Source organism: Anticarsia gemmatalis, chromosome 12, assembly GCF_050436995.1.
Source record: "Anticarsia gemmatalis isolate Benzon Research Colony breed Stoneville strain chromosome 12, ilAntGemm2 primary, whole genome shotgun sequence".
In the NCBI taxonomy this organism is placed as follows: Eukaryota; Metazoa; Arthropoda; class Insecta; order Lepidoptera; family Erebidae; genus Anticarsia; species Anticarsia gemmatalis.
The window spans coordinates 10,725,853-10,742,393 of record NC_134756.1 but is presented as its reverse complement, the minus strand read 5'-3'; the positions used below and the strand labels follow the sequence as shown (position 1 = coordinate 10,742,393).

Here is a 16,541-nt window from a genome sequence, read left to right as displayed (position 1 = left end):
CAGCATGCGTGCAGTATCCGAAATATGAATATTCCGCGTTAGGCACGTAGCTGAACTGTTTATTTCAGCCGTGGACGTTAAGGGTATTGAGGGATCATTTAGGGCATAAATCATGGGAAATAATAGACTAAACCTTTAGATATTATGATCATGTCGATTGACTGTTGCGAAAGAATAGTAGATTATAATATTATCCAGGAAGAAAAATATATGAAGAGCCTAGACACGCTGATCAATCGTCAAAGCCTGTAGCAAATGATTAAGGTTTACCTTTTAGTAGCAGGTTTCATCCGATATTGTAGTTCGGTTTACAATCAAAGAATTTCATTTAATGAAACGCAAATGTAGATTTTTCATTCATTTATTTTCAATAACAACAATGCTTATCTGTATAAAATGAGTCCATAATACTTGTAATTCATTTATTACTTCATAAAAATACGCTTACAAAATAATTATCGCAGCTCCATTAAGGCTTTAAAGTATTAATGCAGACGCAAATGTTACGTAAATAACGTGAAACCAATTTAATTAAAAACCATCATAAAAATAAAACTGACGTTTCAACGTGTATTAACTCTTTCGCGTTCCATTAAGCCAAATGAAAACTCGATCTAAAATGTTAATATTCCGTTCAACTGGTTGTTTCCCATTCAATCAGAACTTATTTGTGTAATGTTCCGCGAAATAATACATTGCACGGAATAATCGAGCTTCGTAACATATATTTTACAATAGTATCACAATACAATATTAATCTAAGGGTATCGTGTGAAATGGCACGGCATCTGATAGCATTGCGGCGGGTGCGTCAGTCTCCATACTTTGTGAAGATGTACTATCGACTAATGGCATTATATCGCTGCGGATTTGTGTCCTATTCCTAAACCAGCCTACAACAAACGATGCAATGTATATTAAAATGCCAGTTAGTACGCCCGACCACAGTAAATCCATTTTAGTCGTGCGTTTAACTTGAGATGGGTCTGTAGGTGATGGTTCAGCTGGTGATGGAATAGCAATTTCCATCCATTTGCCGCAGGATTTACTCGAAGCTAGCGTCCGAAGGCAGACTCTCACTAAATATTTTGGCGTTATCACAGATTTAACCACAATCTCTGTCTTATGGGCCGCTACGCACCAGACTTGAGGCATAAGACTATTCACCTTAATCCTAGGCAGGACTTCAACATAATATGTAAGTATTGGTCCGTTACTCACTTTTGGGGGCTCCCAATTCATTACAACGTTGCCTAAAGCGTCTACACTAGCAGCAGTAATATTAGGAACATCAGCGTCAATAGAACTTAGAGTTCTGACTGCTCCTCGAGCTGATCTGCTACAATTATTACCAACACATGCTCTCAGTCTGAATTTATAATCTCGGTACGGAGCTAGGCCTGCAACTTGAAACCCATTGCCTGATTCGTTCATGAACAAACCTTCCATTGTCTTGCTGATATTTAAAGTAAGGGTTCGAACGTATTCTCCGTAAGTCGTGTTGAATTCGATGATGCTTTCATTATGAACATTGCAACCAAAATGTTTATCATCACATACGTCAAAGTATTCCTCTACCATCGCTCCAGGAGTAACTGACGCGAGTATACCACACATGGATTCACAGCCTCTATTATATTCTGGAGGTGGCCTCCTCACTAACGCATGCCTTGTATCGTCATCTTCAAAAAACTCTTCAGGGTATTCACAGTAATCGATCATGAAGTCTGTTGAATTCACTTCTATTAACGACACATCCAGATTGTAATATTCTATATGTTGAAAATAATCTTTGTGATCTACCCACTTTAGTACCACAATTTCACTTGACAAAGCAACTAACTCTATGATAAAAGGCGGCTCCGGTTTACCAACAGGAGTCGTGAAATTTACTATATTACTTCTACTCAAATGCTTTTTCTTTGGATCGTATATTTCTATGCAAAGAGCATAAGTGGATGCTGGTAGTAAAGATTTTAGTACAACAACGGTATAGTTTTTATCACTTGTCGTAGGAACATCGGCGTCGTGCCATTCGAATTCACTACAACTCTCAGGAACTACAGTTGATTGAACTCCAGGTGGCAGTCTCACATATAAAGCTGAGTAATAAATATCATGATTTTCAATAGGAAAACTTATTTCTACTGCTGTTTCATTTAAAGCTTTTATCGTAAAGTTAAAGGACACTTCTTTGCATCCGCCTCTATAGCCATTAGAACCTAAAGGAATGTCGATTTCTTGTGGTTGGACGGGAAAACGAGACTTAATTTCGTCGATCACGTTCATACATAACACAGGATTGTGCTCAAATAGAGCAGTACCATTTTTTATTATCAGATTCTTGGTAACATTTGGACTGAATAACGATTGGAGATTATAATTTAGGTTTACGTACAAACTATATTTGTCATCTTTCAAACGCTCTCCTTTGATAACTCTTAGTGAGGATAGAAAGTCTAAGGAAGTGATGACTGCTGAGGATTCTATTAGGACATAATGGGAGACTTCTTCAATATGTCCTAAGTATTTTTTGAGATCGCCCATTGCTTCTGGTAGGGCTCGTAGATGGATGGTCAAAGAACCGTTGACAAAAACACATCTTTCGGCGTTCTGGATGGAGCCTAACGATTGTATGACCAAACTGGAACAATTCTGGAAATAAATATAAGTATTTGTACATTTCGTTTAGTTTTCTTCCTAACAATTTCACACAGGAATACGTTACGTATAAAATCTATGTCAGTTTCTAGGTAATAGAGAGACATTAATTACAATAGCTATCAAAGTGAACACGAAAGCATTTCCGTTTGAAAACTCGTAGCTGTTTAGTTTCAATTGCATTACAAATTTACGATTCAGTTGCTTCATGATTGACATGATTTTATTAATTACTTTTCGTAAAACCACAGTGTACGTTAGACAATATCCGCAGCTAGTAAAAAGTAGGTATGTCGTAATTCAAGCGTGAAATATAGGGAGTATCCGTTTTTAAATCGCGTAGTTAAACTTGTCTAAAAGAGATACCGGTTTCAATTCCTTACGAAAATAGTTTTTCTGAAAACTTCTCCTAAAAGCAGTTCATTTTAACAGCTCAAGAAAAGGCAAAAATATTTGATGTTGGGTAGATTAGCAGATAGAAATTTAATATTAGTTCAAGCTTACGGTTTTATCCTTCATATTGCTTAACGTAGTCTATGTTTTCCCGTATTGTAAACTATCAAACCACCCTACCAAATTTTACAATCGGCTCGGCTGTTTCATCATCGGAGAAGTACAGTCAGCTCCAAAAGTAACTGATCATACTCAATCTTTTGAAACCGTATATACTGAAGTGTGCAAATTATTCCGCGACAAAATCAGGTAGAAAGAGTTAGAATTAAACATTTCAATCAATGGCATAATATATGTTTTTTCCATGAAATATTGTGCACACTTCAGTCTATGGGGTTTCAAAAGATTGAGTACGATCAGCTACTTTTGTAGCTGACTGTACCAACCAAAAAGCAAGTAACTAACAAATAAATATTAGTAAATTATATATTTTCTTACCGCTTCACAATGAGTGCAAGGCTTACAAGTAGTCCCCGTTTTCTTATAGCCCATAGGACATTCTGACACGCAAGTATTGTTCCAAACTAAACGTTCCAGTTCGTGACATTCTTCTTCTGTGATACAATATTTGTTATCTGGGAGCACTATCCTGTAACAAAAGTAAAGAGAAAATGTACCATTATCATATCAGCCTAGCCTTTCTGCCAACTATGTTTGAGTCGGCTTTCAGTCTTACCGGATGCAGCTGAATATCAGTACTATAGATGGAGCAACTGAAGCCGAACCTGCAGAAGCCAGTTAACTGGGTTGTGGAGGGTGTAATTGTTTTTTCGGAATTACAAAATATAGGATAAAATATTTCTTAACGTAACATATATTTCGTTACACCAGCGAGAATTTGGTGGACTTAAGAATTGAAAGACTCATAGACTCATATACCAGTACTAGATTAAAGTTACTTTCATTCAGGCGTAATAGCCATCTATTAATTAATTACAACTATATTAGTAGGTATACTAATATTATCATAATATTCGGACTCGGGTTTTCATTGCACAGTTTTAGTTCCGTCTTTCAAACGAGATGGCGTTCGCATGTATATCGACACTAACAACTACCATGCCTACTTCGAAGAACGATTTAATTTTAAAGTAGAATAACAAATGCTTACAAATTTGATGGACATTCGGAGACACAGTTGTACTGATGTGTGTAATGGCGACATATAAAACATTTCGTTTTGTTAGTCTTCCGACAGCCCATACATTGTTCATGACACACCTCGGCGTCAGGCCCCTCTATGTAAAGCTGACATTTTCTGAAAGAAACAACAAAATTATCGGATAAATACACAATTGAATAGACAACCTACTCTTTTCTGAAGTCGGGTAAAAACAAGCAAGTGGGACTTCAGTAGCGCGTTTCTCTACAGTCGATTCTAATGAGTATAAAGAATTTGAAATCTCAAAAATATTGCAAAAATTGTTCCTACGCCGCCCGCTAGGGGCACTGATTTGGTTTTCACACAAAATTTCTCGACTGACTTTAAAAATTAAATGTACTGCCAAAATAGTGTCTACGACGCCCGTTAGAGGCGCTGAACTGAATGTCATACAAAAATTTTCAATAGCTAGCTATTGAAAATTTTTGTATGACAATTGTGGTAGTCCAGTTGTCGATTGTGGTAGAGAATTGCGGTACTGATTATGTATTTCAAAACTTACCTTTTATTCCAACAACGGTTCCTCGAAGTAATATCACTACAAGAACAAGGTATATTACATTGTATCACGTTATCCGGCGGACTGAACACGTGTCTGGCTTTAGGAGCGATGGCACTCCAATCAATCGTCTCCACGAAACACGCTTCAGGCAAAGCCCACAGAATAACCCCGCCTCGGTCGATTTTTAAAAGATTGTATAAACCAATCTGTAAGAAAAAATATTTGTTAGATAACTAGCCTTTTACTCATTTAAATCGTGATGCAACCTTGAGTATCTAAAAAGTTCGTTAACACAGTTTTTGAGGGTATGCAAAGTCCCCATCACAGATGTAACAGATAGAGACTCTTTTCCGATCAGAATTTAAGCTTAAGTAATTAAGTAACTCAGCTTTCATACCAAAGAATGACTTGCAAAAATCAAAACCTTTATATTCACCTCTATTATGTTATTAAAATATATTAAATATTTATATGTATAGAAATAGAAAGTTGTTTGTGAATATTTTTCTGGCTATCCGATCGCATAACCATTGTTTGTGCGTTTTAATATGAATTTCCATTTGGACTATCTAAATGCAAATGTTTTTTTTAGATGTCCAGTAGCGAAAAATTGGCTATCAAATATTGGAATATCTTGTTTGAATTCCACTTTAATATGATAGAAATTTGAAATTATTTTAGATTTTCTTTTTCTAGAGCTCAAAAGCGCAAATAAAGGATGGTCTTATTCATAAGATAATAATGATCGGGGTTTAAATCAATCCCTTTTTTGTTTTAGTTTCGTAACGAAAACGACTTAATTTTTTTTTTTTTTGATAAACATACTTATATACTTGTAAATACATACTTATATAGATACATTAACATCCAGGCTCAGAACAAATACTCGTGCTCATCACACAAAGATTTGTCCCGGGTGGGATTCGAACCCACCACACGCGGCGCTACGGCGGTTGTTGCGGCGAGGTGACCGCTTAAACCACTGCGCCAAACGTGCAGTTAGATCCAAGTTGTAAAAATTGTAACTGTAATTGTAATTGTAATTGTAAAAAAACGATCGTTGTTATATGGAGCCGTAAAAATTTAGTTGAATGCATCAAACTCGACAATATTGACACTGATGGCGTATGTCGTTAAGATACTCTTTTATTCTCCTACTCACTTTACATATATTATGATGACCTTTGTTTTATATGGGTAGTATTTTACTGTTTGCATAAAAGAAAACTAAAGTTGGGCAATTTCAAACGTGCGAACTACGTCATGCCACATAATCGGGCTCTCCCGCTCGCACTTATACACTTTCCTATTCCTGTCATTCTTTTAATTATGTCATAGTTCGCACGTTTGTAATGGCCCAACTATAGCAACGTAACCAAGTACGTGCAAGTGCAACTTACCAAACCGTCAAATGCTCAATACGATCTAGGCACTTATAAAATCTGTTATCCTAACATAGCATGCGAAAACCAGAGTATCACAGTGCCGTAGTGAAATTCTTATACTAAATTAAAGCATTTATTTACCTCGTTGAGATCTTGATTGTCGTACACAATCAAAGCGAAGTTGTACAACAGTTTGTTTCCTCTGATCCGCGTCAAGTTTGGGAACAGCTGCCCCACAGACTCCAAGCCTTGCACTCGGTAGATTACTAGGTAATCTGTTATCTGACATGCAGATACAAAGCAAGTAATTTAAAGCTAACATTTTGTATTAATGAAGAACAAACGATCATTAATTTTTATTTATTTTAAAGACAACCGCAATATGTTGTTGCGCTCTTGTGTCGCAGGATTTTTTACAAACAACGGACACAATTTAAAGTACAACCAGACCCGAAACAATTATGTCAGTGGATCGCAATATAATTTCCGTGTGGGAATCGAACCCACGACCTCCCTTCAAAATGAGAGCGGCATGACGACCTAAACCACTGCGCCTCGGAGAGCCATAGACCCGGTAAGAACATAAAGACGTCGGTCTTACGTATCAACTCGTGCTGGATGTGACAGTCTATCGCTATTAAGAGAAAAATAATAGTATTAACTTAAAACAACTCTCGCACAGTTCACAGTTTCAATGAAAATGCCTTTCAGTCGAGGACAATAAGTGAAAATATGTTCAAAGTCCCACGAAATATTTTCCGGGTTACCTGTAGTGGGATTCTCTACAGCCTGTACTGTGAAATATCGAAAGATTGACTTTTAAAATGTACTGCCAAAATAGTTTCTACGTTAGAGTCGATAGTCGATAGTGGTAGAGCATCGAGCTACTGAAACCTTTGACAAGATAAGACACAGTTTTATAGTTATTTCTCCTTACCTCTCTAAGATTATTAAACTGTGTATTGTTAAAATCTTCTGGCTTTGCTTGTTCGAATGTTATCTCCAAGCTTCCGACGATGACGACACAGTCTTTCATAGCGTGCTTGAATTCCGTGACGTCTCTGAACAGACCTCCCTTGCAGATTCCTGAACTGGACACGTTGACGTCCATTCTTACGCAGACCACGCCGCTTGTTAAGAAAAATGAGAGCCTGAAAAGATCATAATAATTACTTACTCACTGTTGTACCATAGTGCCTTATTGGTATGAAATTGAATGTTTTTACAGTAGGTATTATCTTATCTTCTTCATTAAACAAAAGAACAAATGGTATAAATGTATTGAAATTAAATAGTCCGACTTATTAAACGAAATTCACTAAATCGAGAGTGTTGAAATATATAGAAAATGTTAAAATAACATGACAATACATTTCGCGCAAAAGCATTTTTAACACGGAAGTAATTAATCCATTTTTAATGTTGTAAAAGTGCGCTTCTCGCCATCAAACGTAAAAGTTTGGCGAGTTTACTTGAAATAAACAATAATTGAAATGTTTATATGTACAAAAAAATAAAAAAATAAATAATAAAATATATATTTCGAGTATCACTGAAAACGAAATTGCATAAAATTTCTACAAAATATAAAAGGTTAGACTACAGTAATCAAATAAAACTTCTGTTGTTTATTTTCGCGTTATATTGAATGAGATTGTCCCGATACAGGCAATGTGTTCGCAAAGGTCAGTGACCTACAATATTTACCTATACCTACAGTCGTTATTTTGAAACGGAATTCGCGATATGTACGCGTATGAGTAAGGCGATAACATTAATTAGAATAATGCAACTTTATACTAATTAATTTACTTATTAATCACGGGTCGTTTGTAAGTTCAAGTTGTTGTGCTAGTCTAGATATTTTAGAATCCATACTAATATTATTAATATGAAAGTCTGTCTGTAATGCTTTTACGCTGAAAATGTTGAACCCATTTTGAGATAATGTAGCAGTAGATCCAGGATCAATCATGGGCTACTTTTTAATTATAAAGCCAAATTACACTAATTGAATTAGTTATCCGTAAGTAATAAGAAGGTGTTACAAATGTTTAAATCTGCTTCTTTCACGCGCAAACGGCTGGACCAATTCCGGCTAAATATAATAAGATAAAAGATAATAATGTAACCAGTAAAGATTCAAAATACAACGCAGATAAAACCGTAAGCGTAAGCTAGTTGTAGATTATATATCGCACTCCCGGTGCAATATGTTATAAAGTCATTGTTGTGTGAAGTGTCAACGTTTTAAATGCTTCTCCTGAAAAACTACATTTTTGCATAAGTGACAGTATTGCACCGGGGATGCGATATGTTGTATTATTTTCTTGGAGTGTATACGTGTATTTACAAAAGCATATAATTAATAATAAATACATGTATATTATAATAATAATCCAATATTTCGGCAATAATTAATTTTGTGGTGTTAACTTCCGCTTGCGAGTTTGTACGCGTTTAAAGATTTATTGTTATAGAATTCTTATTATTATTTTCGTTTATCTAGGTAGAGTTTATCATAAATATTCACCAAATAGAAACTATATTAGGTACAGTTTCCCATTGGATGGCCGTTTGAAACTTAGCAACATAATAGTTGACCCGGGAAAGAACAAAGGCTTCAACTGTTTCCCAAAAAACACTCCTTAAGTGGCTGAAATAGGAACCATTCAACACGGGCGAAGCTGCATGGAATAACTATTTCATTCTTTTGTAGTAAACGCGGGCGAAACCGCACGGATCAGCTACTCCATAATAATTCAGTAACATAATACCAGAAAACCGTAAATCCCCACATAGCTTTAGTTTTACCACACAAGTTACTAACAGACGTTAAACACCGTTTTGTCGGGCCAAAACTTTAAGGAGCTCGTCTTAAGTGGTTCGAGCTATTCGCTAAGTATACGAGATCAAGCTTCCGTAATGAGTAGGAGAAAGTAGACACGTGTTTTATAAAAACTACGGTATTAATTTAATATCTAGATTTAAAAGGTATGGGACTCGTACGTAGTATTTAGTCAACAACTTAGTAGAGAGCTGTGTGTATGCACAATTCAAATTCAAATTCAAATCATTTATTGTTTACTAAGTTATGTATACAAAAGGATCTTATATTAGAGTAGTGACAAACTTAGTAGCCTTTTTCAGGCTTTGCAATTTTTACAGGGTAGGGTAAGGTTAGTTATTAAAATTTTATCATTATGTCTAGATTATAGCTTCTATATAATATACACATTATTCTAAATTTATATTGCTTAAATATTATAAATGCAATTTTCATATTTTCTTAGTTTTTCATAATTTTCATATTGGCTTATTGCAAACTTCTGTCGGAGATATTCACTGGCGGATGATTGCCTGTTTGGTACGATTATTTTATTTTGGGCGCACTCAGAGTTGTTACTTACAAGTTAGATAAATCGTGCTTAGCACGACTACAAAGTTGTCCGACTATATGAGTAGACACATAATAAAGTAGCATATGATTGTTACGCTCTTTTAAGATGTAAGTAAATGATAAATATAATATTCAATAACATTTTGCCTGGACTGATTTTTTTCTACGAAGGCGCGAAATGGCGAAAGTTTAAATTTTAACTGAAAATGATCTTCACTCGCATTCAATCGCTAGATTTTTCATATCAAATGTATCGTATAAAATCTTTTGTTCCTTTCGTAACAGGTAATAAATAAAACGCGTATCCATGCCATACTCGTCCACTACAACAATACAGTCCGGTGGGTCGGCTGTATCGAGTACAAAGCTCGTTCCCTACCCTTTATTTAGTCACATACATAGGTCTATAATATTGGGTGAAGCCTAGCTAGCTGTAAAATGTACATCAAGTGCCAGTAATTACCCGAACGGCCCTGAACCTATCCCAAACAGGACTTAATAAGCCCTACATTATACCTCATTAAGTATCAGTTTGTAGTCACTTGGACAGTCCTGGACATAAATTTATGGGCAAGAAATCTTCTTTTACAATTATATCTCGCGTCAGTTAATTTTGTGTGTCTGAATATAGGAAAACATGGGCCTTTTTTAAAGTTGGTAAGAATATACCTATTTACTAAAGTAGAGCAAAATTGTTTTTTTAAACAAATAGTTTAGAGTTCGAACCTTGCAATCTATTGATGTTTATTTGAAAATTGCAAGCTCAAATCATTTTAGATTTATCCATAAATTGTGAGGAAAAATATTTTTATGAAGTGTACTTACTATTTTAATTTTCGTGTATACCACACGAAAATTAAAATAGTAAGGTGTATAATCCAACATAGATGTATAAATTATTCTTTGACATCATTATCTTGCGTGTTAATGGATGCGTACATGACTGATGTCTTTACTTGTGACTGTACGTCGGATAAAACACGTTTAATTTTATTTATATCTCTTTCTTATAAGACAATTAAGAGACAGCTGGTTGATGCACCTGCCATGTCTTTTCGACTATTTGTACATCAACGCTGTAACAAAAGTTTGTCGCTTTGTACCTACATTTGTATTATAGAGAGTACGCAATTTACGTATGCATACACACTATGGTATATACTATTATGATTCTATTAGGTTGGGAAAAAAGTCTTTTCGCATTATAGTATGTATGAACTTGTAATAAAATCTCTTTGGCTTCAAGAATCACAAACGAGTACACGGTTCATCAGGTTTCTTTCAGTGAGCTCGTGAGGTACCCAAATATCGAGCTTTTTTGTTTAGAGAAAAGATTTTATTACAAGTTCATACATACTATAATGCGAAAAGACTTTTTACCCAAGCTAATAATACGGTATAGTTTTAATTATACACTTGGAACAATCAAAAGAATGCAATAATATAAATTATCTAGTTTTAATCTCTACTAACATTCGTAGCATGAGGGTAGGCAAAAAAAAAGACGTCAGTATCCACTGCAGAAAGTTTATACTTATTCGAAGTTGATACATAAATAAATATACCTAGTTATACATGCTCACAAAAAGCGAAGTCCACATACCACAAAAATAAAATAAATCACTAATATTACAAAAGTAAATAAATCCGGTTAATCAGGCCTTGAAATATAACCTTGCCAACCTAAAAATAGTTATCACAAACTGTACTATTATGTGAATCTAAAACAATGATGAGCGAACAAAAGCCTTTCCCTTTTCAACGCAATGGCGATACAATCATAGAGTTTTTACTGAATATACATGACAATAAAACCAGATAATGCATGTAATTTTGCTTCATTAATACACCTTTGTTCCATTGCCAATCTGACGATAAGTAAAAAATATATGAATCATAAATTCTGGTTTTTGCGCGCGTAATTCCGAAGTAAAAAGTGGTTTAAAAAGTAATTAAATATCGAAATGTCATGTGAGAACTTTTTTGTGTTGGCAACAATGGTTGGATTTTGTTATATAGTCACACTCACACAAGAAAAAATAAATTTAAAAAGTCGAAGATAGGATAAGACATCGCCATTTAGAATAAAATAAAAGTAAATAGAAATATCAACTTAATTAAACTTAAAATTAGATATAAAAATTAGGAAATAAAATTACCATAAAAAGTTGTATATCACCGTTTCCGCCATGACACCTTCAGCTTGCCACCGAACTTTTTATACTTTTTGTGCGCACGCGCTGTCACCCGCTTCCTCAATATGAAACGACTGAATAGCCTCCAGTGCCTATACCTTACGCTTATGGGAAAACACATTGTTTCTCGTTTCCCATGGTCCTATACCGATCATGGGACCTAATCCATTGTCTGGATGATTTTCTATTAAATTAACAACAAAGAATTCTGTTAAAAACAAGTTAACGGGTGCTAAGGATGTTGCTGTCTCTTTTTGTTGTAGCGCTAATTGATGTAGGGAGAAAAGGACGGCATATATAATGGAACTTGTTGAACAAGTATTTATTAATTATAATCTTCATGTGATCGTGAAATATTATAATCAAAACTATTTAGATAAAGTTAAGGGCAATGCTCTTTATGTAAATGCTATTGATAAATTAATAATCACATGCTATCGGTATTAGTCACAGTTTGTATGCAAAACCTGAGTCACCTGGGTAGAGTTAATTAATTGTCCAGAGATATTAATATTAATCAGTTGTGTTCAGTGCCCTTTAAATTTTAAAAAGGACTTGTATTGATTTAGTTTTTTTATTATTAAAAACATAGTAATATTCTAATAAGGACCATCTATTGAAATTAATAACCCCCGGTTTCTGAGGTACCTACATTTAGCGGAAGATTAGCTTTTAAACTTTTATAAACATGACAGTTTGAATAGATAAACTACCGCTAAATGTGTCTCGGAAACCGGGCATAAGACATTAGATAAGACGGCGATAGAGTTCTTAGAATATAGTACACACCAACATTTTCCCTTCTTCCAATACAAAATCGATATAATCTATATGTCTTAAACTCACATACATAAAAAGTAGTTAATCAACAAACAGGCAACACATAAAAGACTATAATAACTTATGACGTGTAATAAATTAAGTACAACTTTCGAAACTTGAGCTGCTCCTTAAGAAAGTTGTGTTTTTGTTTTTACCGCGCTCTCTTAACCTCAACAAATGTCGATCGGCTGTAGTTGGCGCCATATTTTAATAGGTATAATCTAGATTATAAAATAATAATATTTATTTGCTAACTTAGTTTGTTTGATTGCAATAGTTTCTTGAAAATCTCCGAGAAGAAATAGCTGGGTCTTGAGTATAGAAAGCTACATAATTTCAGGGATTGTTTTTATTCGAGCTATAACGTTGTTTTTGTGACTGATCAATCTTTATTCTTCAAAACAAGCCTTGAGCTAAAGTAATCAACCCTTGTCGTCCCTCTTTTTGATCGCCAAAAGTACATTGAAGATCGGTAGACAATAGTGTACAGTAAATGCTACGAAAAACTACACGCGACTAAGTGAGTAGCTTACACTTTTTTACTAATTCTTCTGAGTAACTGTTTTTCCGGAATAGTCAGTAAAGTTAGTAAATATAACTGTGTTAATATTTATTCCCATTTTTAATTCAGGAGAATATATTTTCTACGGTAAAAAGACACAGATGTCACAAAAACCTACTCCTCCTTCAAATTAAGACACTTCACACATACCGACATAATTGATTGAATTATTTCCGACTGATCAAGGACTCAATAAACGTCAATAAATTAGTCACTTGACCGCAAGGTGACTTTACGAACTGTTATCTTATAGACGCCATGTTGCTATGACTATTATTGGCTATAGACCTGCCTTGTTTCAGCTAGAATTATAGCCCACCTAGCTTGATAGGTTTGAAAACTCATTGCCGGATACAAGATTATTTTTTAAAAAGACAACTTCCGCGCTTTGAATTACTTTTGTGTCCCGGAGACTTTTACAAACATACTAACAATGGAGATAAAGTACTACCAAACTCGAAATTATTTGTGGATCGCACAAATAACTGTTCCATGCGGGAATCGAACCCACGACCACAACGCAATGGTAATGGAGTGGCGACTTAGACGACTGCGCCACGGAGGCAGTCAACTTCAAATTCAATATCCCTATGATTGTCATTATAGCTTTGTAGGCAAAACTGCTACTTTCGAGGTCTATTCGGTTTTATAATGTTAAGTAAAAACTTGGCTGATTTTTCATTATATTGTCTGCGCTAAAGACTTTTCTCTCTTTCATTAAACTTAGTTCTATAAAGTTGATGACGAACCGTGAAAACACTGTGTTTAGTTATTATAATTATGTGTATGTTTCTTTCACGAAATAGCATATGAAAGTGCATTTCGCCAGTTAATATTTCCAATTTAGTCATTCGTCGTTATTTTTCATACTTCATATTAGTTAATATTACTCAACTTAAGACAAAGCTGCTACGCTGATTTTTGTGGTGTAGCGACCATATTCCTATTGCTGACATGATTTGCAAACAATGTTTTACAACCTAGGACCTTCTTGTTCTAACTCGGTTAACCTAACTTACGCTATGGATCAAGTCGGTTAGCAACAACATATAATTAAACATACAACTAATTATAACGGGTAAATTATTTATATTATAACAATTTTATCGCATCTACTTACAAGTTATCTAAACGTGCAAAACTGCATTGAAAACATACTGTTTTTCTAAGGTTTAATCTAAAAGGAAAATAAGCAGTTTTACGCTAACACATCCTGTACTCATTTCCTTTGTAAATAATTATAATTTATATAAAAATTAGTTTATAAATTGCATGTACAGATGACATAATCAAGAAATTTACTGCGCGTGTTTTGCATTGGATTAAGTCATGTTATCATACAGGTATGTAGTATGAACTAATGGGCTGAGTATGTCACTGACTAAATAAGCATAATTTACAGGTGAACTTTAATTCAAAACTGCATCTGAAATGTTTGATAAGTAAATTAAATCAGGCTGAAGTCAGTCTATGTACGCCTCCTACACGCCTTCCAAAAAGTCCGACACACAATTACTATGATATGGAGATTCATTGATTGAGAAGATAATAATATCCTTAGAGAAAGAAAGGCTAGCAGAAAGAATAACAGTACCTATTATGATTAAGGCTGGTAGACCTTTCCTAAGCTTAGGAGCTTCAGACGACGGTACTGTATCATGCATTTGTAGTCTTCCCAAAAATATTCCTTGACTATACACCTCTATGTCGAAAGAAATTTATTTTTACTACTTTTTCTCAAAAACCTAAAATGACCGCAACGCCAGCTGTATTGCATGAAAACTGTGTCGCCTTTCCCAAACAAAATACGAATACACCTAATCTGCAACAAAAAGATCGCGATAATACCTTCTCAGTTATAAATTTGATCCATGAATATAATTAAATTACATTTACTAACGAAAACCACAACTAATATTCAAATATCAAGTAAATGTTATTAGAAATAGTTCAATAACAAGATATCAAAATAAACTTGAACCGAATCTTTGAGCCGTGACTCACGGCACTCAATGATTCGCATAGTAACTGGACTTGTTAGTATTGTATTAATTGTAATTGCTGTGTCTGTCTTTATTTGCCACTGACAGGTGCATATGAAGGCATTCGTTCTTCAGAATAACTTGGTACGATGAGTTTATTCGTTAGTTAAGAATCGTGTAGATGAAATATTATGTACAGGACAAATTGTGGCATTATTAGATGAAGTTATTAGATTTACTTACCTATAAAGAAAGAAAGAACATAGCTTTATTTTTAATCAACTGAAGTTATTATAAGTTTATTTTATAATTCGGTTAAACTGGTGTTAATTAAACAGTGTTATTGGAAAAAGGCTATCATACATTACGAAACGGCCGTTTTAAACATTTTTTAAAGTATCGTTATCGGTGCCCAGTAATTCGATTCCCAAGTTAAGCAAAGTTACAAGGGGTAAGATAAGGATAACAATATGCCTACTTAGCAAATAATTGAAAAAAATATACCCAAGTTTCGAGTGAATGCGTCAAGTATAAAGTATTAATTAATACAACAGCTACGAAACACCTTAGAAAATACTTATAAGTTAGTTATTAATAAAGTAAATTAAGTATATGATGAAGTTATTTTTTTTAGAAAATATATTTAAGGTAAAGATACAGCAAATCCTTAAAAATATTAAGCATAAAAAAAATTTAAGGGTCTTTTTAATCACCATCATCAACTCATACTTTTTTAAGTAGGTAATTATATTACAATCCCAATTTCAATTACTTGCTTTTAACAGCCATTCAGTGTCTATAATTCCACAAATGGAGCCGGGATAGCTCCAAATTAAGTGCATAATGATTAATTAATACCTGCGAATGACAGCTACACACACAAACGAAACATCATTACTCCAAATCGAATGTAAACACGCACACACACTTACAAAGAACCAATAAAAAAAACAAACTGTCAAATATATTTTTTTTAAACGACTAAAGTTGTACATATACGGCCAGTTATTTTATTTTATTATTTATTTAAGGAAAAATTCTCTCCGTGACACAATTAGGACCGGCATTAATCACATGAGCTCACAGACTGACTGCCATGTTATAATTTTGAATTGTTAACAAATTGTCTAATTAATACCATTACGATTTCGATGGGAGGTAATAAAGTTTAAACGTATTTGATCACGACCTCGGCAGAGGTTACATTCCTACAGGATGTTTTATATATTTTTTTGATTCATTTTTATTTTAACGTTTTAAAAATAACATGCAGCTACTTAGCTATACATAAGCTAATAATAAGTTTTTCGATAACGATCCCAGATACCTATACCCAAGAAGTTGGTGTTTTTCTTTCAGTTTTTAAAGAGAAAGTTTCCCGCAACTAGCCTGATTGATCAAAGACCTCAACGATTTT

The 16,541-nt window shown here is 34.2% G+C and overlaps 1 protein-coding gene across 5 annotated transcripts; it reads right to left on the bottom strand.

Annotated features, from left to right (window-relative positions):
- Positions 1-345: 345 nt before the first annotated feature.
- Positions 346-16,210, bottom strand: LOC142977214 (insulin-like growth factor 1 receptor). 5 transcript variants are annotated; one of them, XM_076120973.1, is made up of 8 exons: positions 15,983-16,210; positions 11,723-11,966; positions 7,101-7,314; positions 6,305-6,445; positions 4,779-4,984; positions 4,226-4,372; positions 3,553-3,703; positions 346-2,655 (listed from the first exon to the last, which is right to left on the bottom strand). In XM_076120973.1, exons 2-8 carry the CDS (start codon positions 11,752-11,754, stop codon positions 754-756), a joined length of 2,793 nt encoding a protein of 930 aa, XP_075977088.1. In that variant the 5' UTR covers positions 11,755-11,966; positions 15,983-16,210; the 3' UTR covers positions 346-753. The 5 variants fall into 5 exon arrangements, with proteins under 5 accessions (XP_075977088.1, XP_075977087.1, XP_075977089.1 ...); XM_076120972.1 differs by having other exon boundaries at positions 11,723-11,942; XM_076120974.1 differs by having other exon boundaries at positions 11,723-11,930.
- Positions 16,211-16,541: the final 331 nt, after the last annotated feature.

Excerpts from the sequence above, each read along its gene's own strand:
- LOC142977214 (XM_076120973.1), bottom strand. The coding sequence starts at position 11,754 with ATGGCGGAAACGGTGATATACAACTTTTTATG. Across the intron at positions 7,315-11,722 it reads GTGATATACAACTTTTTATG|GCTCTCATTTTTCTTAACAA; the intron begins GTAATTTTATTT and ends TGATCTTTTCAG. Across the intron at positions 4,985-6,304 it reads ACAATCAAGATCTCAACGAG|ATTGGTTTATACAATCTTTT; the intron begins GTAAATAAATGC and ends TTTTTCTTACAG.